This window comes from Fusarium odoratissimum (genome assembly GCF_000260195.1).
Source record: "Fusarium odoratissimum NRRL 54006 unplaced genomic scaffold supercont1.38, whole genome shotgun sequence".
Taxonomy (NCBI): domain Eukaryota; kingdom Fungi; phylum Ascomycota; class Sordariomycetes; order Hypocreales; family Nectriaceae; genus Fusarium; species Fusarium odoratissimum.
Window position 1 is genome coordinate 224,492 of NW_022158721.1, and position 18,367 is coordinate 242,858.

Genomic DNA, 18,367 nt, shown 5'->3' on the forward strand with positions numbered 1-18,367 from the left:
CCTGCCAATTTACCTTGAAGCCAACCGAGCGTGTCACCGTCTGACAGTGGTAGAACTATTCTATTTTAATAAACTTTGTATAAAATTGTTGTGTTCATGCTTCTGAAGGTTTATAGTTAAACCCTTAGTTCGCTGATCTATACAGACTTTAACTTTCTTTCATCTGCCGAGGGTTACAGTTGCACTATGTCGTCAAACATGATCGACCGCCTTCGTAGCAAGAAGAGCGCCAGAAATCTAAACGACAAGGACAAGGTGTTGAGGAAGCTCAGCCCTGTGTGAGTGCTACCCCGTCCTGTAGTCTCAAAAGGTCGAGCTAATGCTTTGTAGTGAATGTCTCCAAGCTGCTCATTATTCGTTAGGAGCAATTATTGGTTGTGCGATATCATGTCGTTATCTTATTCCCGAAGCACTCCTCACCTCGGATGCTGCATCATTCCAGAAGCTTGTTGAGAATGCTTTCGCCCGCGCTATCCTGCAGCATCCGCTGTTCACGGTTGGACGAATTAACGCGGACTCTAAGAAGCAATACTGGGTACGGCTGGGTCAGATCGACTTGAATAATCACATAGAATGGCGGACGGTCTCTGATCAAGAAGCGTACGAATCGATTCTCCATGCTACCTTGGAACGGCAAGTCAATGAGCCCTACATGAATCTCGAGACACAGCCCGGCTGGAGAGCCGCGATACTTCAGCCCGCCGCTTCCAACTTCATCGATGTTGTCTTTGCTTGGGAGCATACAGCGGCTGATGGGAAAAGCGGAAAAGTCTTGCAAGACAGTCTTTTTACTTGTCTCAATACACCAGACGACAACGCCGCCATTTTCAGAAACCGCATCTTCGAGGTCCCAAACACCGAGCTCACGCCTCCATTGCATCACTTGATCAAGCTACCCGTCTCCCTACATTTCATCGTCGGTGAATTCGGGCGCGACATCATCGCTTCGATGAAAGCGAAGGAACTACCTCATATGGCAACTTGGGCACCAATACCGACAGAACCATCGAAGACAAGCATGGTGGCGATGCAGGTGACGAAAAAGGCACTGAAGCCTGTGCTAGACGCTTGTCGTCAGCACGGCACGACTTTGACGGGGCTTATGCATGCGCTCATTGCGGTATCGATGGCGAGAAGACTTGCTGAGATCAAGGCTTCTGCGTTCTTATGCGGTACTCCTGTTTGTCTGAGACAATTCCAGAAGCCAGGACATCCCAGCATCGATTTGAATAAGACGGCGATCAACAGCGTGGCATACTGGCCGTTTACGTTTGACGAGGATCTTGTCGCCAAGTTTCGGGAACAAATTAACGAGGCTGAAACACAGCGAGATATGAGCACAGGTCTGGAAGCTACAGTTTGGTCGTCCGCGAAAGCTATCCGAGACGGGCTATCTGCAAAGCTGGACTTGGGTACCAAGAATGATCATATCGGGCTGGCCAAGTTTGTCAAGGACTGGCAGTCTTTCCTCAAAGACCATGGCAAAACGCGATCGTATTCATGGGAGATCAGCAACCTTGGTGTCATACAGGGCAAGGCGGAGGGCGAGGGTGATAGCTGGGCTATTGAGAGTGCTACGTTTACTCAGACTGCGCCGACGTTTGGATCGGCCTTGACTTTCAGTGTCATCTCTGCTAAGGGCGGAGATTTAACCGTGACGAATACCTGGCAAGATGGGGTTGTTGAGGAGGAGTTGGCTTTGGGTGTGAGTTCTGATGTTGAAGGTTGGCTGAATGAGCTGGGGAATACGGGCAGTATCAGATTTGGGGCGGTTGAGATGTTGAGCTGAGGATAAGGAGGTCGATTGTTGGTGTCAGTGCAGGAGATTTGCCTCATCGCGGATATAGAATGATACCACTTGTCAGCGATTCAATGTTTATACTCAATATACCTAGTGCTATGTCGCCTACACTAGCCAACTATTATTGGATCAGAGCCCCAAAGAGATCTAAAAGAATACACCTGTAACCTGTTTTTGTCTTAGGATGTTTTCAACGATTTCCTAGTTGGTCGTTCTCGAGATTTCGTCACAGATGCATATTTGTCAGGATGCCTTGATCGAGTCCGTCGCCACGTGCGATACAACCAACAGACCATAACAACACTCCATGGTAGACATATAACCATGAAATTCAGTGTTTCAATATATTTTACCTCTAAACCAACAGACCTATAGGAAATTCCCCAAGAACCAAGGTCGAGATTATCGCTATAGGACAGCCCTGGAGGAGGTGGCAACGATTTTGTCAAGGCCGCCTCGCATTCTTCAGAGATGTTTCCAGTTTTCTATCAGATAAAATTAGAAGGGCTGAGACCTTTGATAGTGAATGGGCCACTTACGGAGTCTTCTTTGCACTGATCTAGGTAGTCCTTCAGGGCTGACCACTCGGCGAGTCTGAGCTGTTTGTCTGAGAGCAGCAGGCCACGGAAAGCTGGAAGAAGAGCGGCAATTGACACAGCTGTGCTGACAAGAGCAAGGATCCAACCACAGAGAGATAAGAAGTGCTTTTGAAATAGTATTTTGAAACCTCGGGTCTTGGACTCGGATTGATGGCCAGCCGGCCCCAGCTCGACGTCTCGCGGCAGAGGCGTCGAATCTTGGCTCGTCCTAGGTTCGTCGTCTGTTGGCATTGAGATACACAGTTTTCTAGAAGACTCCTTGTAGAATACAAGTGCTTTTATATAATAGAAGGAGAGATTAAAGAGCGTGATTAACGGGTCTAGATGAAAGCGGAAGTCATACAGCGCGGTCAATTGTCAGGAGGGGCAGCTGAGCCTCGTGGCTTGCTATAGCCAACCAGAAGCTATAACCAACCTGGCATAGCCACCGGCAAGACTAAAAGCGAAGCAAGAGCATGTTTTACTCACTGGATTATTTACCACGGTCCTAATTCTGCCTAGTTCAGGCAAATGATGACACAATTGGTTGCTTCGGTTAATCTCCAAATCTGTCTTGAACGGGGGTTGATTATGGAGGGCGCAGGCTTATTCATCGACGACGAACTATTGCTTGACGACATCGGTTGCAGTCTGTCGGTGACTTGCTAGCTGGTATAGGACGCTAGGCTAAGCGAATGGCTCACCCTCCCCAGGCTCATCAACACCAAGCGCAATCTTCCCAACTGTAGTACTACTCTCCACCCTCTTATGCGCTTCCTTCAACCCCTCAAGCGTTAACCTAAGACGAGTTCCAACTGTAGAGAAGAGTGTACCGTCTTCCATCAGACGAGAAATAGTGTCTAGCATCTCATGATGATCTTCGACGCCAGTGTTATGATACGCAGCAGAGCCCAACCAATCCCATGAAAATGTCAAGGACTTCGACATGAATTCTGTTCCGTAGAGACTCACGTCTGCCTGAACGATGGTGCAGACCTTTCCGAATGGTGCGCAGATTTTGGCGACGGATTCGGTGTATTGCTCGGTTCGGGCAACGATGTAGACGTATCTATGCTTGTGAGCAAGAAGATCGTAATTGAAGGAGTATAGAGGACTTACTTGATGGGAACGTCGAGATCCAGGTCTTCAATCTGCTTTACAGGGTCTTCCCGATGGTTGATAACATGAGTAGCGCCCATCCGCTTGCAAGAGTCGATCGTCTCAGGTCGCGATGCAGTAGCTACCACGACCGGAAGCTTCAGAACTCTTCTCGCAAGCTGAATAGCCGCACTTCCAACACCACCTCCACTATTGATCTTGTTGAACACGTCCTGTCAGCTAACTTCACTGTCTCGGATGCTATGTACTCACGATCAAAATACCCGCCTGCTCTTCAGGCTTAACCTCCATCCTCCGATACAGCGACTGATATGCCGTCATGAAAGTCAAACCGTAGCTCGCAGTATCAACAAAATCGAGGTTCTTCGGTTTCTTCGCGCAGGCCAATTCGCTCACGAGCTGGTACTCTGCATAACTCCCCTGTTCAGTCGTTGCGCCAACCCAAGAAACTTCATCGCCGACTTTGAAGAGTTGGCAGTCAGGTCCTGTTTGCTCAATCACGCCGGCTCCGTCGAAACCGATGATATGAAAATCCTTTGGGACGTGTTCATAGTAGTCTATCAGTTCGTCAGTCATACTCCGCATGGCGAGAGCGGGTAGAAATACCGGGCGCATCGTCATAGGTTCCAGATCGCACTTTGTGATCGATCGGATTCACGGAACAAGCTTTCACTCTGAAGAACATCAGCACTTTTAAATCCGAGAAGCGGTGGCATTGGAAACTGACTTGACGAGAATCTGTCGGCCGATTGGACACTGGGCTTCGGTACCTCTCGTGATTGAAGGTTGTCGACCGGGCCGTATTTTGAGACTCCGACAGCTTTCATAGTGGTTATCTTGCAATAGTGTGACCAGAAATCTTATTTGATATAAAGGATTTATGTTTTGGATGTAACAATCACAGGTCAATGAGTCAAGACATTAAAGCTAAAGGTAATGACATATTTGTGTTTATGACGCTCAGTGACACATTTTAGAGTGGAGTTAAAGATATCAGAATGCGGGTACAATTGCACGACACTGTCGTCATTCTACCATGATGGGATATACATATGGCATAAAAATGCTATTCAGACCCTGAAATTGTCACATCCAAGCATATGATGTTCTTCTGTTAATGTCGCATCTAGTCTAGACATACTACAACCAAAAGCCAAGCTCAACCACATCACAGCTTTCGCCTCCTAATCCGAGCAGCAACCTTCCCCTTAGGAGGAATAGTTCCAAACGGAAAGTAATCCATATTGGGCCTAACCTTACGCGCCGTTTCAGGGTCAATAAGTTCAATGTCAAATGCACGCAGAGCGACCGCCACAGCAGCTATGAGTTCCTGTTTGGCGAAGAATCGACCAGGACACATTTTCGTTCCGCCCCCATAAGGATACCAATATCCCTGCGTTCCATCAATAGTAGAGCGCGCTTTACGGTCATCCTCTGAGGTACGCTTTGCAGGCTTTTCGGCAGAAGCGGTTGGTCGAACTGGGCCGCTGGCTGGGTCATTCTCGTAGACCAGAAATCTCTCTGCCCAGAACGATTCAACGGGGTGCTCTTCGACTCCGCCAGGCTGTACATGTCCGGTATTCCAGAAATCGGGATCGTGGCCGCCGACCCAGGATGAAGATAGCATGCCGACGCCTTTCTTGAACTGCCATTTTCCGAATTTGAGATTAGGAATGATGGATGTTCGTCCAACGGGTGAAGCAACGCGAAGACGCAAGGTCTCGAGGTAGATGGAATTGATCAGGGGACCGGAGCAGAGCTTATCGATGTCGAACGATAGAGACTTGTCGATGAATGAAGGTTGCATCTCGGCCATTACTCTGTCTTTCAGGTCCTTGTCGAGCAATATATCAAGGAGAATCCACATGCCCGCGGGAATGGCATTAGCATTTACCCTGCAAATCATTAGCCGGACCCTTGGGTTAGTAGAGTACTCGACTTACGCCCACATGAGCCCTAGATCAAGAGCAGCGCCACCTCGCGGGGTCATCCCAACGCTCTGGAACATTTTCTGTCTAGCACTCATCAACCGTGTACCAAACTCCGATGTCCAATCCTTCTTGACGACACCGTCTTCATCAGTAAAGTCAAACAGCTGGTTTCCGTACTCGTGGTACCGCAGCATGCTCTCGACGCACTTGTCTCTGGCCGCATAACTCTTCGGAACAAGCCATCGAGGCATCCGCTTGAAGAGGCTGGGAAGATGATAGTCAAACAACCAAAAGTCTTCAAGGAAGTTTGGTGAGATCTCAAGAAACTTATCGCCGCACAGAGCAGTTATTGCAGCGCGGAGAAGATTGTTTTTGAGCCACTCGTAAAGATCATCGACCTCAGTCCAATCGTCCTCATTCAACCTGGTATCTCTCTCAATAATATCAGAGTAGACCTCAACAAACTTTGCAGTCATTGAATTCAGTGGCCCTCCTGTCAAAAGAGCATGTAAATCACGATGCTGAACAAAGTCAAATCTCTTCAATGGGTCAACATGTCCAAACTGAGAATCCTCATCAACATAGATCGGCATATCAGACTCTGGTAAGCCAAACGCATCTCGAACAGTCATGACACCAAGAGACTTGGTAGTCAAGTGTCGCGACGCCTTGAAGAGTTCAATGATAGGCTGGCCATGAGGAATAAAGTACATAGGCTCTGCGCCGACAAAGATACGGAGCGGGACTTTGCCGAATTTGGATCTGGACCCGGAGATCAGTGGAGGAAAAGATTTATCGGTCCGGGAGAACTTACAGAATAGACGATAAAAAGCGTTCGGTGTCAAAAGCGAAGCCAATAGTATTGCCTACGTACGGAATCCAGTACGGAACCCTCGGGGGCTCTCGTGCGCTATGGCCATGCTGATAGCCCTTGTTGCCAAAGGAAGTGAAGACGTATGTCACGATGAAGGGGAGAATGACGAGGCTGAGAACTTTGAAGTAGCTTATTGCCTCTGTCGCTGAGCCTGGATTAGCTGCGGCAGTCTCCGTCGCGTTCATTGTGCAACGGCGGACGCGTTGAGTGGTTGAAGGGTGAGATAATGGTTGGAAGCTGACATTGTTTGATTGTCATTTTGACCGCTATCGAAAGAAAGTGATTTGATTGGTGAGGTGGGAGATTTGATGTAACTTACTGAGAAGGGTTAGCGTGTACGGGACCCTCGAAGGCTCATGTGAAGCTGGATAACCTAGAGCATATGATTTGAAACTGATTTTGTTTCTTAATCCTGGCAATAGGACTAGACATTTGAGACCGGGGAAATAAAATGATAGAGTTTATTTTTACGGATCGATATAGGTTCTATAAAAGCACAAGTATTAATTATTGTATAAGCATGATGGGAACAGTTCTGAAACTGGAGTATCATTGCGGCGACGATACCATCAGTCGAGAAAAGTCAGATAAGACTTATGGATTAATATGCTATACTTTTCAAAATGGGTTAAAAACCGATTATTCCCAGTAGACCTATCAACGGCATTCTTCCAGAAGCAATCCTTCCCGCCGATGCGCTTGGCATGTGTAATACATGCATGACCAATTCCGTAACCTCAAGCTCAAGATTAGCCTTGAACTCAATCTCACCATTTCCGTATTTACATGTAACCTTCCATCCCCGTCGCCATTCCACAATGCACTTTTGTCCTCCTGATCGCGTGATTTCCCTAACAAAAAGTCCATCAAAATTGTGCAAAACCAACAAACGTTCCCCCATAGATAAGATAGTGAATGCCGTTATCCGTGCGTGACCCCACAGCGTGCCCCTGAGTAACTTCCCATATCGGACTAATCGCATCATGATCTGCATACGGGATACGGAAAATGCCCCAAATCGAGAAGCTCGGCGCCAAGAACCCCGGAGGCCTTTTGTTCAACACTGAGACCTTTTGTGAATCGACATCTCCATTTCTTTGCCGTGTTATCCAGAGGCGCGTGAACTTGACAGTTCGTGATAAGTGATATCAAGTGAATATGTAGATAAATGAGCCAGATTCACATAGATCAGAAGTTTTATCTGTCATCCAGTCTCTGGTCTTGTCAAGTCGTTCTTTTGTTTGATAGGTGCTCCACGTCACCATGTATATCTCCTCCCAAAATCTGGTACTCGCCTTATCGGCGCTGCCTTCAGCATTTGGCAAATCCTTCTCTCACCATGCTGAAGCTCCTCAAGGCTGGCAAGTCCAAAAGACTGCCAAAGTCGCTTCCAACACGCAGCATGTCTTCAGTCTTGCACTAACCATGCAAAACGTGGATCAGCTCGAATCCAAGCTTCTTGACCTCTCCAGCCCCGACAGCGCCAACTACGGTAACTGGCTCTCCCACGATGAGCTCACAAGCACTTTCTCTCCTTCCAAGGAGGCGGTGGCTAGTGTGACAAAGTGGCTCAAGTCAAAGGGCATCAAGCACTACAAGGTCAACGGTGCTTTCATTGACTTTGCTGCTGATGTTGAGAAGGCCAATACGCTTCTCGGAGGTGATTACCAGTACTACACTAAGGATGGTCAGACGAAGCTGAGAACGCTGTCTTACTCCATTCCTGATGATGTCGCCGGTCACGTTCAATTTGTTGATCCTAGCACAAACTTCGGTGGCACCGTTGCGTTCAACCCTGTGCCTCACCCCTCGCGCACCCTCCAAGAGCGCAAGGTCTCTCCCTCCAAGAGCACCGTTGATGCTTCATGCCAGACAAGCATCACCCCTTCTTGCCTCAAGCAGATGTACAACATTGGAGACTACACTCCCGATGCCAAGTCTGGAAGTGAGATTGGTTTCAGCAGCTTTCTCGGCCAGGCTGCTATTTACTCTGATGTCTTCAAGTTTGAGGAGCTGTTTGGTATTCCTAAGCAGAACTACACCACTATTCTGATCAACAATGGCACCGATGATCAGAATACTGCGCATGGAAACTTTGGAGAGGCTAACCTTGATGCTGAGAACATTGTTGGAATCGCTCATCCTCTTCCTTTCAAGCAGTACATTACTGGAGGTTCACCGTGAGTTTCACCTATCCTGGATTACATGTGGAGTTGCTGACCCGCGCAGACCTTTCGTTCCCAACATCGATCAGCCCACCGAGAAGGATAACCAGAACGAGCCCTACGTGCCTTTCTTCCGTTACCTCTTGGGCCAGAAGGATCTCCCAGCCGTCATCTCCACTTCCTACGGCGATGAAGAAGACGTAAGTTTCATCATCTTGTTCCTGATATAAGTGCCATCTAACTCTGAAACAGAGCGTTCCTCGTGAGTATGCTACACTCACCTGCAACATGATCGGTCTTCTCGGTCTCCGTGGCATCAGTGTCATCTTCTCTTCCGGTGACATCGGTGTCGGTTCCGGCTGCCTTGCTCCCGACTACAAGACCGTCGAGTTCAATGCCATCTTCCCCGCCACATGCCCCTACCTCACCTCCGTCGGCGGTACCGTCGACGTCACCCCCGAGATCGCCTGGGAGGGATCCTCCGGCGGATTCAGCAAGTACTTCCCCCGACCCAGCTACCAGGACAAGGCCATCAAGAAGTACATGAAGACAGTCTCCAAGGAGACCAAGAAGTACTACGGCCCTTACACCAACTGGGAGGGCCGAGGTTTCCCTGATGTCGCTGGACACAGTGTTGCGCCTGACTACGAGGTTATCTACAATGGTAAGCAGGCTCGAAGTGGAGGTACCAGCGCTGCTGCCCCTGTTTGGGCTGCTATCGTTGGTCTGTTGAACGATGCCCGCTTCAAGGCTGGTAAGAAGAGCTTGGGATGGTTGAACCCTCTTATCTACAAGCATGGACCCAAGGTCTTGACTGACATCACCGGTGGCTATGCTATTGGATGTGACGGTAACAACACTCAGTCTGGAAAGCCCGAGCCCGCTGGATCTGGTCTTGTTCCCGGTGCTCGATGGAACGCCACAGCTGGATGGGATCCTACCACTGGCTATGGAACTCCCAACTTCCAGAAGTTGAAGGACTTGGTTCTCAGCTTGTAAGATTATAAACTATATAGATAATGAATCTGTCCTGTAATTTATTCGCACTCATATACAAATGGTCCGTCCGTTAATATCAGTTATTTATGAGCGAATTAAAACATTGACCCCACGCTCTTCTGCCAGATCCTTAATTTCTTGTATCTTTTCCCTCATCGGGTCGTCCACAAGTGCCTTGGAACAATCCAGTGTCTGAAGATTTCTCAATCGCCCCTGTGGTCCCGTCTCCCTGACGAGATTAAGAACAAAGTCCAAGAAAGGTGAGATTTCATGGTCGGGAAGACGTCGTGCGTTAGACCACAAGTTGATGTCCAAGAGCCTGAGATGCTGGATAGATCCCGGCAACCGCACAGGACTTTCCTCTCGAGATCCTGAATAAACCCATAGTTCGTGGCCGGATAAATGAGGCATCGGAACGCTGAGGACCTTGAGGCCTGTGAGATGGTGGTAGCAATCTTTGAAATCAATGGGCTTAGAATCGTCTGCCGCATCATCAACAGCATCTCCCACCCACTCAACATCACAGTTATTAACACACAGATGCAACTCCTCCAGAGATGCAGCGTGATGAAACAGGCTCCTAGCTAGTGTTATCCAGCTGCGCTCATTCTCATCAAGGTCGAATGAGAAGTGGAGGTAGAAATGTCTTAAGCTGCTACAAGATCCGAGAAGGTCTGAGAGTCCATTACTCGATAAGGTTGTCTCTTCGATAGTGATAGACTCAATAGACGAGGTACCCTTCGGAAAAGGCATGCAATACCTGTCTTTGATATAGCGTTGAACACTGTCCTCGAGATCGTTGTAGTCCTGATCACCAAGTCTGTACGTTTTGAGGTCCTTGAGATTTGGGAGATAGAGAAACGGTGTCAGGTACTTGAGCGCAACAATGCTTTCAATATTATTATGTCGAAACTCGAGCTCTCGAAGCTTTGCCAGTGGTAGCGGTGCACTTGGTTTGAGGTCTTTGCTGTCAAAACGAAGAGCCAGTTGTTTTGCAAAGCGCAGAACAAGAGGGCCTTCATCATATCCTGGTGTCGGATCGAAGAAAGGAATCGTCACGCTGAGGCTTGTCAGATTGGTTGCCCAGGCCAGGACGAGAACAGCAATGGCGTCGTCGTTGTCTTCAAGGATTCGGGCACATAGGTATGTGGACTCTGCTAGTGTCGGAACGACTTCTTCAGCTGCCCATGCAAGCATTTGGAGGTTATCGGGTTTCATGGGAACGCGAGCCGCGTCGCGGTCATGAATACTTTGAAAGTATGAAAACGATAGAGTCTTGACTTGTAGACGGTATTCAGGATGGCGCAAGAGTTCGAGCGCTAGTCTTGAGATTGGTGGACATGGCGAATCGCCGTCGTAGTAGCCGTAGTATCCTTCATCGCTCCAGTGACGGACGCGAAGAGGACTAGCGAGCTGTTTGAAATGCTTGTTGACGAGAGTGACGTTAAAGATGCTGGAGTGGTTGATGTCAGAGAGATGTGTGAAGATACTCGTGAGGATCTCATTCGGGATATCTTTGAGGCGAGTCATGGCGATCCTCATCCATCAGATTGATAAGTGCGATGGAGGAAATTATTTCGCGCTATTTTGGACATGTAAGACGCGGAATTAGGCAACAATATCACGTGCCTGAACAGGCTGTTACACAGAGTCGTTTTTACACAATGGACGGTAACAGAATATGGTCATACAAGTATTTCAATTGATCCAAGTTTGAAAAGCGGTAATGTGAATATCACAATAAGTTTAAGCGGGGACTAAGATGGTGCAAGTTTTACCAGGCCCAGGACAACTTTCGACGCTTACTGACTGCATCAATAGACGAATTACAAGACAATGGAGCTCATTTGGGCTGTATCTTCAAGTGAGACCTCATTATTGGAGCGGCTAATGCCGTTACAAACCTCGGACTCACAGCAACTGCAGTTAAGACTTGGTTAGAAACCAACATAGGTCATAGAGCTATACCATTTGATCTGGATTCGTGATAACTACCTACAGTGGCTGCAGAAGTGGGATATCAGCACTGCAGTTCGGGCTTAGTCAAATCATACACTGTAACTTGTAATAGTGTTGGGAAGGATGGTTAACTTGCTATCAACGATGTAAGTCAACTTAGGTAAGGCCGGCGGACCCACGCTCTCGCTTTGTTGGCTCGCCAAGCTTTCATATAGCTCAGCTGAAAACCGACCGGGAGTTAGAACCGGTAGTTATAATCAGCCCTAATCTTTAGCTGGGCAAGCTCAGCTCCAAAATGCTCCGATGGGATGACGAGCCATTCCACGCATCAGCAACGCAGACTGATGTCCCCGATCCGACGGTGTCCTCGCACTCCGGTGGCAGTTCTCCCGAGTCTCCGTGTCCTTATCAAAACTTAATTGAGCCGAATTGCGTAATAGGCAGTCATTTTAAACATGTGATGGCCATGAAGCTATCGTTAGTCATGCTCCCCAAGACCCAGTTAGATCATGACATGTCTCGCAAGCTAAACCCCATTCTGACATCTCTGCCAAACGGAGTTTATCTCTATGGACGATTTAACACTTGCGGGTCCCTGCATATCGATATCTGTTAGTAAATACCTCAAACCATGATTCAAAACAGTCAAGGTCAAGGTAGATCTTAATTTATCTTTATCGGCGAATACCCACGTGGCTCCAGAGATAAAAAGCCAACGGGCTTTAGCCAGCCTTGCGCTCCGTTTTCATGTGTCAGTGACACCTGCGTCATGAGGCTAAAAAGTGGCATGTCATTATAAAATTTTTAATATGGAAATGTTGGGAAATCAGTCGTCGGGAGCAGCGGTGCAATTTTTCGCCCGTGTCTTATGATCATTTTACGTATTCTACGGCAGCCTGTTTTCCGTTGGGAAACCCATAAAGAGGCGTAATGGCATCGCTATGATGAATGGTCTTACTGTAGGTCAACTATGCTTTGTTACTTATCTTATCAGCCCTGTCAATAAATATGGACTTGGAAGACGATCCCAAAACCGCGATTTCTCAGCCACAGAAGCCACCGAGATTTAGGAATCTCGGTCTAGCTCTGCGAGTTTTAGCTCTCCTTGTTTCGATCTCCGGCATTGTGGTTGCAGCTATCCATGCGTCAAGGAACGCCGTCGCTATCGGAATACTAGGTCCTGCAGTAAGTCTACTATGACTCTTTGTCAAGCTATTGGCTAACCAGTCAGTTCATCACGGCGCTCTGCTGGGCATTGATAGAACTCGTCTGCTCAGTGACCAAGACTCTCCCAACCATTCGCCCATCATTCAGCCTCGTTATCCATTGCTTCATTGCCCTTGGATCAATTGCTTGCCTTGCTTGTTTCGGATGGTTCCAAGATTGGTGGCCTGGGGGCAGCGCTCTCGATAACGATACTGAACCATCAGAGCCTTTGTTCCTTGCCGCACTGACGCTTGCCTGTGTGTCGACGTAAGTTCCATCTGTCTCATTTCACAAGTGCCTTTTCTAATTCTTATGTCCGCACTTAGGGTCGTTGAAATCAGCCTCTGTATTATTGGCCTTATCGAGTGACTTGTTGAGGATGACCTTCACACACCAGACGGAACGAACGATGATGTAATGATAGATGTTGGGAGTTGAATGTAATGATTTATTGATGAATAGGCATTTATTGGAGTATGGTTGACATCCTTCAAGGATTTTGTCAGGATATCAAGAATGACCGCCTGGGGCCCTAGAATGTTGGAAAATTGTACTTATTTCCCTAAGCTATTTACTTAGACTTTAAACATTGGACTAATCTTTAATTGTTCTTTGTGTATCGCAACGGCTTCGACCTGTGTTATCCTTTTCTATGTGCTTCCGACTCTTCTCGCGGATATCTCGGATGATCTTCCTCCAACGCTCCGGGCCGATGACATCTAGTGCTTATCTGTGCTTATAATCACTGCGCGGCGCCGCTATGTCTTAGGTGAGATTACCTGGAATCGGTAATCATGGAGCGACATTTAATGTGACGTGACACGAGCACTAAACAAGTCAAGCCACCTTATAAGAGGCTTTCGGACGTCAACCTAAGAGACATTCACCTTCAGCCTTTTTCATTACTCAAGAAGGCCGTACGAAAAACCGCAAGCGTCAATGGATATGAAGAAGCAGCGCATTGTCATTGCAGGCGGGGGCTTGGGAGGTCTCACTGCAGCGTGCCGATTGGCACGCGACGGCCACAAAGTCGACATATTCGAGAGATCACAATCGCTATCCACCGCGAGCGGAGCCATTTTTGTGAGATCAAATGGCGTCAGATGTTTCTACCGATGGCAGATGCGCGAAGCCTTTGAAGCTGTGACTGCCCCGATCAAAGAGCACGAGACTCGGAATGGCAACACGAACGAACTGTTGCATACTCTCAATCCTGGGATTTACTCTGAGTTTCCGGAGTGGTCCACTGACCGCCAAGCGCTGCAGACTGTTCTGTATGATGAAGCGTGCAAAGCCGGGGCCAAGGTTCATTTTGGAAACGAGATCGTCACGGTTGAGGAAGACAACCAAGCCGCGTATGCAACTTGCAAGGATGGCACCAGAACCACGGCAGATTTGATCTTAGCAGCCGATGGAATATCCTCCCGTCTGCGGTCTCAGGTTCTTGCTCATGTTGACCCGTCTCGCCTCACCGTGATTCGAGCGCCTTCGACACATTACCCAACTGAGATTCCAGCCAAGATGCTCGCCAACGACGAGAGGACCAAGTCTCTCCGTGAACAGCCCGAGTCAGAGAACGGCATCATGTGGGCTGGCCATGGCGGATATGCCATTGGCAAGTACAACCATCTTCGAGGCCTGTTCAACATCATGTTCTCGATTCAACACGGTGCTGCAGATAGTGAAGCCAGCGAACAAAAGCTCTTTGACGCGACTGATGACAGTGAAGTGGTTAAGAAGTTCTTCTCTTCGTTTAATCCTACGGTCGTTGCTTTGGCAAATATGGTGCAGAGCTGCTCCCGCTGGCGGCTAGCTAGACTGGAGCCCCTCGATACGTGGTCGAGTCCGAAACGGAGGTTAGTTCTTCTTGGAGACTCGGCGCATGCTATGCTTCCGAACTTGGCGGAAGGGTTTAGCTCTATTGTCGAGGACATCGATGCCTTATCCATTCTACTTTCAGAGACCAACGAAGACGTGCCAGGAACAATTGAGGCGTGGGAGAAGATTCGTATTCCTCGGGTAACAAGGCTTCAGAATGGCTCGACGTGGAACTACAAATTGTACAACTCTGGCAAACCACCTGGATCCGAGTTGACGGACGAGCAGAGGGCATTATCCATGGGTGGAGGTGACGGCAATGCACCATTCAATACACTGCCTTTTGATAAGTGGATGTTCGATTACGACACAGCTAAAGAGGTAAGTAACGCTTCCTTATCAATGATTGTACGGGGCAAGATTCTAATAGTGACCAGGTTAGACTTGCAATGAAAGCCGAGTTATCATGATTCAGTACACTAGAAGATAGCGTAGCAGGCCAAAGCTTAGTGATAGTTCTTGGTCTTACTAGCAATAAACTGCAGTTGATGATGTTTGGTCTGTTGCGAGCTCGAAGGAATGTAGAGTCTATTAAGACCAAAGGAAGGGATTGTGCTCCAACGAAAGCCTATCAGTCTCCAAACTGCTACAAAAGGCGCCCATACCATCTCACAATGTATTCATCAAAACCATTCTTATATAATCGATGAGTTTTATCAAGATGAGCTCCAAACTCATGCAAGTTGTAGACATTGTGAGGACCAGGATAGCCATTCACGCAACCTCGACACATGTATTTTGTATATCCTAGGGCTCCCTTCGACATGAGACCAGAGAACACCGCCCAAGCTGAGGATGTGAGACTTGAGGAGCTGAAAGCTGCCTGCCTTGCGTGCTTGATCCTTCCAGCCGCAGTCGTACACGAAGGTGCAAGAGGATGTCTGACGCATGGACGACACCATCGAGCTGCTCCTTCGGCTTATCAAAGTGCTGATACATGATGAAACCTTCTCAATCGCCAAGGCATGATATGTAGTGAAATCAACTCTATTATTATTTATTATAGCTCTATTACCTTAGCTATCAAAGTTGCGGTATGGGCATTGAACCGATTCGTTCTTGTCCTGCAGGCACAACTGGCGGGCCTCGCTAGTGCCAACTGCGCCGTAAGCGGTCAGATCTGGGCTGACGCCTATAGTATCGTACTTCTGCAACAGGTTCCGAACTTTGTTTTGCGCAGCCTTTCGTTTCTCGGGAGTTCCAAGCAGATTGTCCAGGACCCATTTCGGCTGCAGGGCTATTACCGGCACGCTCATATGTCTGCTCCAGCGTTTCTGATGCGCTGGCGTTAACATAACCGGAAACACCGGCTCTCCATTGAAGCAAAAAGTCCATTTAGCATCCTCTGTGTCTTGCGGAATATCGTCTGGCCAAGCCTTTGGGTCGCAGATACGAAGGCCTCGAAGCATGTCCCAGAAGGTACGGTTATGCTCTTCGACAGTCCGCTGCTTCTCGGAGGGGGCGCCGATGATGACGAGGGATGTATTAGGACCCAGAGAGGTTGATATGCGTAGATAGAAGGCTAGAGATAGAGCTACCTTGCGTACATTACGGGGCTCTGATGGGTTGTCCGACTCGAGGAATACATAGCGATGATCATCTGATCGATAGCCCATGGTGGCGTATACGCAAGGAAATGTCTTCGTTCCCCTTCCCCTGGCTAATATTGTGTTCCTAAAATCCTGGTATGCAAGGCCTTGCCAAGAATTCTCGTTGAAACGACTCTCAACTTCGTTTCTATTGGCATGTCAGCCTTACAAGTACAACGAATGAGTATTTCACGAACCTCGTCAGCAGCTCCGCGTGTGAATATGACCGGGTGTCCTTAACGTCATGGTTGCGTAAGGCGGCCACCTCCTGTTCTGTCGTAGGCGTCTCGAGTTTGAAGCCATTCATGAGAAATCTCAACTTCTTTATGAACCGATTGATAGGAGCTTTTCGAAATTGCATCAGCCTAGTAACCACCGTAAAGGCAACGGCAAGGATAACGGCGTTGATTGCGAGCTGCATGGTGATGACAAATTGAGGATGTGGAAATAGCACGTCATATGTTAAAAGAGAGGCATCTCAGGACAACGCGCAAAACCTCAGTTCAGCACCAATTTTAAGTGGACATAGCTCAACTTATATGTAATGCCATAGTGGCAACGTGAAAACGTGCATAGCACCAACAGCACAGAGTATAAGACGAATGTCATTGACGTGAATTGACTGAGGTGCTAGGATCGGCAGCTAGTCTTCGATCGAGCTGTCAGGCTTCTGGGAAAGATCCGTGGCATGGAACCCCTGATAGCGTCATGGTTATTGCTGACATTGTGTGGTTTATTGATAGGACTCATTAAATCAATATGATGTATGCGCCAAGCGATGATGCACACATATATCCCTGCCGGAACTTTTCCTCCGATATGTACACAGGCTGTAAACCACTTGGGGGTTAGGTGCGGGATGCAAGCATCAGCTGTCAGGTCTATTAACTCAAAAGAATAGCGTAGGATAGTTTTTTCAGCTTATCGTCTGATCAGGGTGTAGACAACTTCACTGTAGTTCTTCGTGCATAGTGCAGGCGTCTAATGTGTGCTCCCCCAGAGTGTTCAGCGTTCGTTCGATGCTAGCGCTATCGGGATGACAGATCTGCGAGTCTGGGGAAAAGTGGATCCTGGGGTTGTTAAAGCATGAGCCGCTGAGGTCATGACCCTTGATCATCGCATCATCGACAGTGGAATGCTGCTGTCACCCCCTGATCAACATTACCGTGAGATCTCGTAATATTCGTCACAGCTAGTAAGCAATTCAACTGCTATGGGTTAGGTGACTCAGCTGATTGATCAGGATCCAGTAAATGATCTACGCTAGATGGAAGGAAAGCCGTAAAGCCTTTTTATGCTTCTATAAAGATCAAGTCTCAATTAGGCATAGCTTTTATGTCTAATGATGTGAGGCTTGCAGTAGAGCAAAACTAGCCGTGATGAATATTACGAGATGTCATGGTAATCTGCCGACTATTGAGGATGCTGAACACTACAAAGTCACAGAATATCTCGTAGCACGATAACCGTTCCGTGTTTAGAACAGCTTCCACGTTTGCCATTTGATTCATCGTTCATACAAATTCAAGGCTTAATTTACCATACTCGACGGATCACAGCCCCTGCGGAGCTCCCGGAATGGAGGATACTAGACAATTACCCGATGGCATCATCGAACTTGCGCCGCGGACAGGAACTTCCTTCGTTGTCAACAAGGGCCAACGCCTAACAGTAATCGATCCAAAGGGCGGTCAAGTCTCTGACCTTGTGGCATTCAACCAACACGACACAAACGAAGTCATCTCCAACGGACGCACATTTGACTATGCAGACACAATATACCTGACAACCAACCACCCGCTGTACTCAAACCGCAGCAATGTCATGCTCAAAATAGTCGATGACACTTGCGGACGTCACGACTTTCTACTTACGCCGTGTTCCAAAGATACCTTCCGCATCATATACGGCGACAAAGAGCCGCACCACGGCTGTTTCGGCAACCTTTCTCTGGCGCTAAGCAAACATGGCATCGCGCCAGACCGCATTCCATGCGCGTTCAACTGCTTCATGAATGTGCCTGTAGACGGCAAGACGGGCAAGTTCACAGTGGAACCGCCTATCAGTAAGGCTGGTGATCACATCGACTTTGTCGCGGAGATGGACCTTATTGTTGCCATTACTGCCTGTTCAGCCGGCAAGTCCAATGGCGGTAGCTTTAAACCCATTCAATACAAGATAGTTTAAAGAACAAATGAGAGCAATTCTAGGTATGCATCCCTTCACAAGCTTTCTGTGGTTTCACAAAGGGACTCAGAAAGGACAGTG

General features: G+C 48.1%; 10 protein-coding genes across 11 annotated transcripts; 5 read left to right on the forward strand and 5 right to left on the reverse strand.

Annotated features, from left to right (window-relative positions):
- Positions 1-142: 142 nt before the first annotated feature.
- On the forward strand, positions 143-1,965 carry FOIG_14119 (uncharacterized protein). Its single transcript, XM_031215322.1, has 2 exons — positions 143-278; positions 331-1,965. The coding sequence occupies exons 1-2, from the start codon at positions 187-189 to the stop codon at positions 1,787-1,789; spliced, it is 1,551 nt and encodes a 516-aa protein (XP_031055040.1). The 5' UTR covers positions 143-186; the 3' UTR covers positions 1,790-1,965.
- A 334-nt stretch (positions 1,966-2,299) lies between these two features.
- FOIG_14120 (uncharacterized protein) lies at positions 2,300-2,631 on the reverse strand (the record flags this gene model as incomplete). The annotated part of the gene is made up of 2 exons (XM_031215323.1): positions 2,300-2,308; positions 2,341-2,631. 2 exons carry the CDS (start codon positions 2,629-2,631, stop codon positions 2,300-2,302), a joined length of 300 nt encoding a protein of 99 aa, XP_031055041.1.
- A 435-nt stretch (positions 2,632-3,066) lies between these two features.
- FOIG_14121 (NADPH2:quinone reductase) lies at positions 3,067-4,325 on the reverse strand (the record flags this gene model as incomplete). Its single annotated transcript, XM_031215324.1, has 5 exons — positions 3,067-3,448; positions 3,499-3,695; positions 3,751-4,055; positions 4,105-4,170; positions 4,226-4,325. The coding sequence occupies 5 exons, from the start codon at positions 4,323-4,325 to the stop codon at positions 3,067-3,069; spliced, it is 1,050 nt and encodes a 349-aa protein (XP_031055042.1).
- Positions 4,326-4,486: 161 nt separating this feature from the next.
- Positions 4,487-6,611, reverse strand: FOIG_14122 (uncharacterized protein). The gene is made up of 3 exons (XM_031215325.1): positions 6,244-6,611; positions 5,442-6,191; positions 4,487-5,393 (listed from the first exon to the last, which is right to left on the reverse strand). Exons 1-3 carry the CDS (start codon positions 6,486-6,488, stop codon positions 4,667-4,669), a joined length of 1,722 nt encoding a protein of 573 aa, XP_031055043.1. The 5' UTR covers positions 6,489-6,611; the 3' UTR covers positions 4,487-4,666.
- An 845-nt stretch (positions 6,612-7,456) lies between these two features.
- Positions 7,457-11,003, forward strand: FOIG_14123 (uncharacterized protein). The gene is made up of 3 exons (XM_031215326.1): positions 7,457-8,483; positions 8,533-8,668; positions 8,721-11,003. The coding sequence occupies exons 1-3, from the start codon at positions 7,567-7,569 to the stop codon at positions 9,465-9,467; spliced, it is 1,800 nt and encodes a 599-aa protein (XP_031055044.1). The 5' UTR covers positions 7,457-7,566; the 3' UTR covers positions 9,468-11,003.
- On the reverse strand, positions 9,435-11,016 carry FOIG_14124 (uncharacterized protein). The gene has a single exon (XM_031215327.1). It carries the CDS (start codon positions 11,007-11,009, stop codon positions 9,552-9,554), a length of 1,458 nt encoding a protein of 485 aa, XP_031055045.1. The 5' UTR covers positions 11,010-11,016; the 3' UTR covers positions 9,435-9,551.
- Positions 11,017-12,203: 1,187 nt separating this feature from the next.
- Positions 12,204-13,257, forward strand: FOIG_14125 (uncharacterized protein). Of its 2 annotated transcripts, XM_031215328.1 has the most exons (3): positions 12,204-12,611; positions 12,658-12,899; positions 12,959-13,257. In XM_031215328.1, exons 1-3 carry the CDS (start codon positions 12,435-12,437, stop codon positions 12,999-13,001), a joined length of 462 nt encoding a protein of 153 aa, XP_031055046.1. In that variant the 5' UTR covers positions 12,204-12,434; the 3' UTR covers positions 13,002-13,257. The 2 variants fall into 2 exon arrangements, with proteins under 2 accessions (XP_031055046.1, XP_031055047.1); XM_031215329.1 differs by having other exon boundaries at positions 12,658-13,257.
- Positions 13,258-13,385: 128 nt separating this feature from the next.
- On the forward strand, positions 13,386-15,204 carry FOIG_14126 (uncharacterized protein). The gene is made up of 2 exons (XM_031215330.1): positions 13,386-14,831; positions 14,888-15,204. Exons 1-2 carry the CDS (start codon positions 13,572-13,574, stop codon positions 14,918-14,920), a joined length of 1,293 nt encoding a protein of 430 aa, XP_031055048.1. The 5' UTR covers positions 13,386-13,571; the 3' UTR covers positions 14,921-15,204.
- A 322-nt stretch (positions 15,205-15,526) lies between these two features.
- FOIG_14127 (uncharacterized protein) lies at positions 15,527-16,520 on the reverse strand (the record flags this gene model as incomplete). Its single annotated transcript, XM_031215331.1, has 2 exons — positions 15,527-16,247; positions 16,297-16,520. The coding sequence occupies 2 exons, from the start codon at positions 16,518-16,520 to the stop codon at positions 15,527-15,529; spliced, it is 945 nt and encodes a 314-aa protein (XP_031055049.1).
- A 1,157-nt stretch (positions 16,521-17,677) lies between these two features.
- FOIG_14128 (uncharacterized protein) lies at positions 17,678-18,286 on the forward strand (the record flags this gene model as incomplete). The annotated part of the gene is made up of 1 exon (XM_031215332.1): positions 17,678-18,286. One exon carries the CDS (start codon positions 17,678-17,680, stop codon positions 18,284-18,286), a length of 609 nt encoding a protein of 202 aa, XP_031055050.1.
- Between the last annotated feature and the right edge of the window lie 81 nt (positions 18,287-18,367).

Excerpts from the sequence above, each read along its gene's own strand:
- FOIG_14119 (XM_031215322.1), top strand. The coding sequence starts at position 187 with ATGTCGTCAAACATGATCGACCGCCTTCGTAGCAAGAAGAGCGCCAGA. Across the intron at positions 279-330 it reads TTGAGGAAGCTCAGCCCTGT|TGAATGTCTCCAAGCTGCTC; the intron begins GTGAGTGCTACC and ends AATGCTTTGTAG.
- FOIG_14122 (XM_031215325.1), bottom strand. The coding sequence starts at position 6,488 with ATGAACGCGACGGAGACTGCCGCAGCTAATCCAGGCTCAGCGACAGAG. Across the intron at positions 6,192-6,243 it reads CGCTTTTTATCGTCTATTCT|ATCCAAATTCGGCAAAGTCC; the intron begins GTAAGTTCTCCC and ends CTCCGGGTCCAG. Across the intron at positions 5,394-5,441 it reads GATCTAGGGCTCATGTGGGC|GGTAAATGCTAATGCCATTC; the intron begins GTAAGTCGAGTA and ends AATGATTTGCAG.
- FOIG_14123 (XM_031215326.1), top strand. The coding sequence starts at position 7,567 with ATGTATATCTCCTCCCAAAATCTGGTACTCGCCTTATCGGCGCTGCCT. Across the intron at positions 8,484-8,532 it reads TACATTACTGGAGGTTCACC|ACCTTTCGTTCCCAACATCG; the intron begins GTGAGTTTCACC and ends TGACCCGCGCAG. Across the intron at positions 8,669-8,720 it reads CCTACGGCGATGAAGAAGAC|AGCGTTCCTCGTGAGTATGC; the intron begins GTAAGTTTCATC and ends ACTCTGAAACAG.
- FOIG_14124 (XM_031215327.1), bottom strand. The coding sequence starts at position 11,009 with ATGAGGATCGCCATGACTCGCCTCAAAGATATCCCGAATGAGATCCTC.
- FOIG_14125 (XM_031215328.1), top strand. The coding sequence starts at position 12,435 with ATGGACTTGGAAGACGATCCCAAAACCGCGATTTCTCAGCCACAGAAG. Across the intron at positions 12,612-12,657 it reads TCGGAATACTAGGTCCTGCA|TTCATCACGGCGCTCTGCTG; the intron begins GTAAGTCTACTA and ends CTAACCAGTCAG. Across the intron at positions 12,900-12,958 it reads ACGCTTGCCTGTGTGTCGAC|GGTCGTTGAAATCAGCCTCT; the intron begins GTAAGTTCCATC and ends GTCCGCACTTAG.
- FOIG_14126 (XM_031215330.1), top strand. The coding sequence starts at position 13,572 with ATGGATATGAAGAAGCAGCGCATTGTCATTGCAGGCGGGGGCTTGGGA. Across the intron at positions 14,832-14,887 it reads ATTACGACACAGCTAAAGAG|GTTAGACTTGCAATGAAAGC; the intron begins GTAAGTAACGCT and ends AATAGTGACCAG.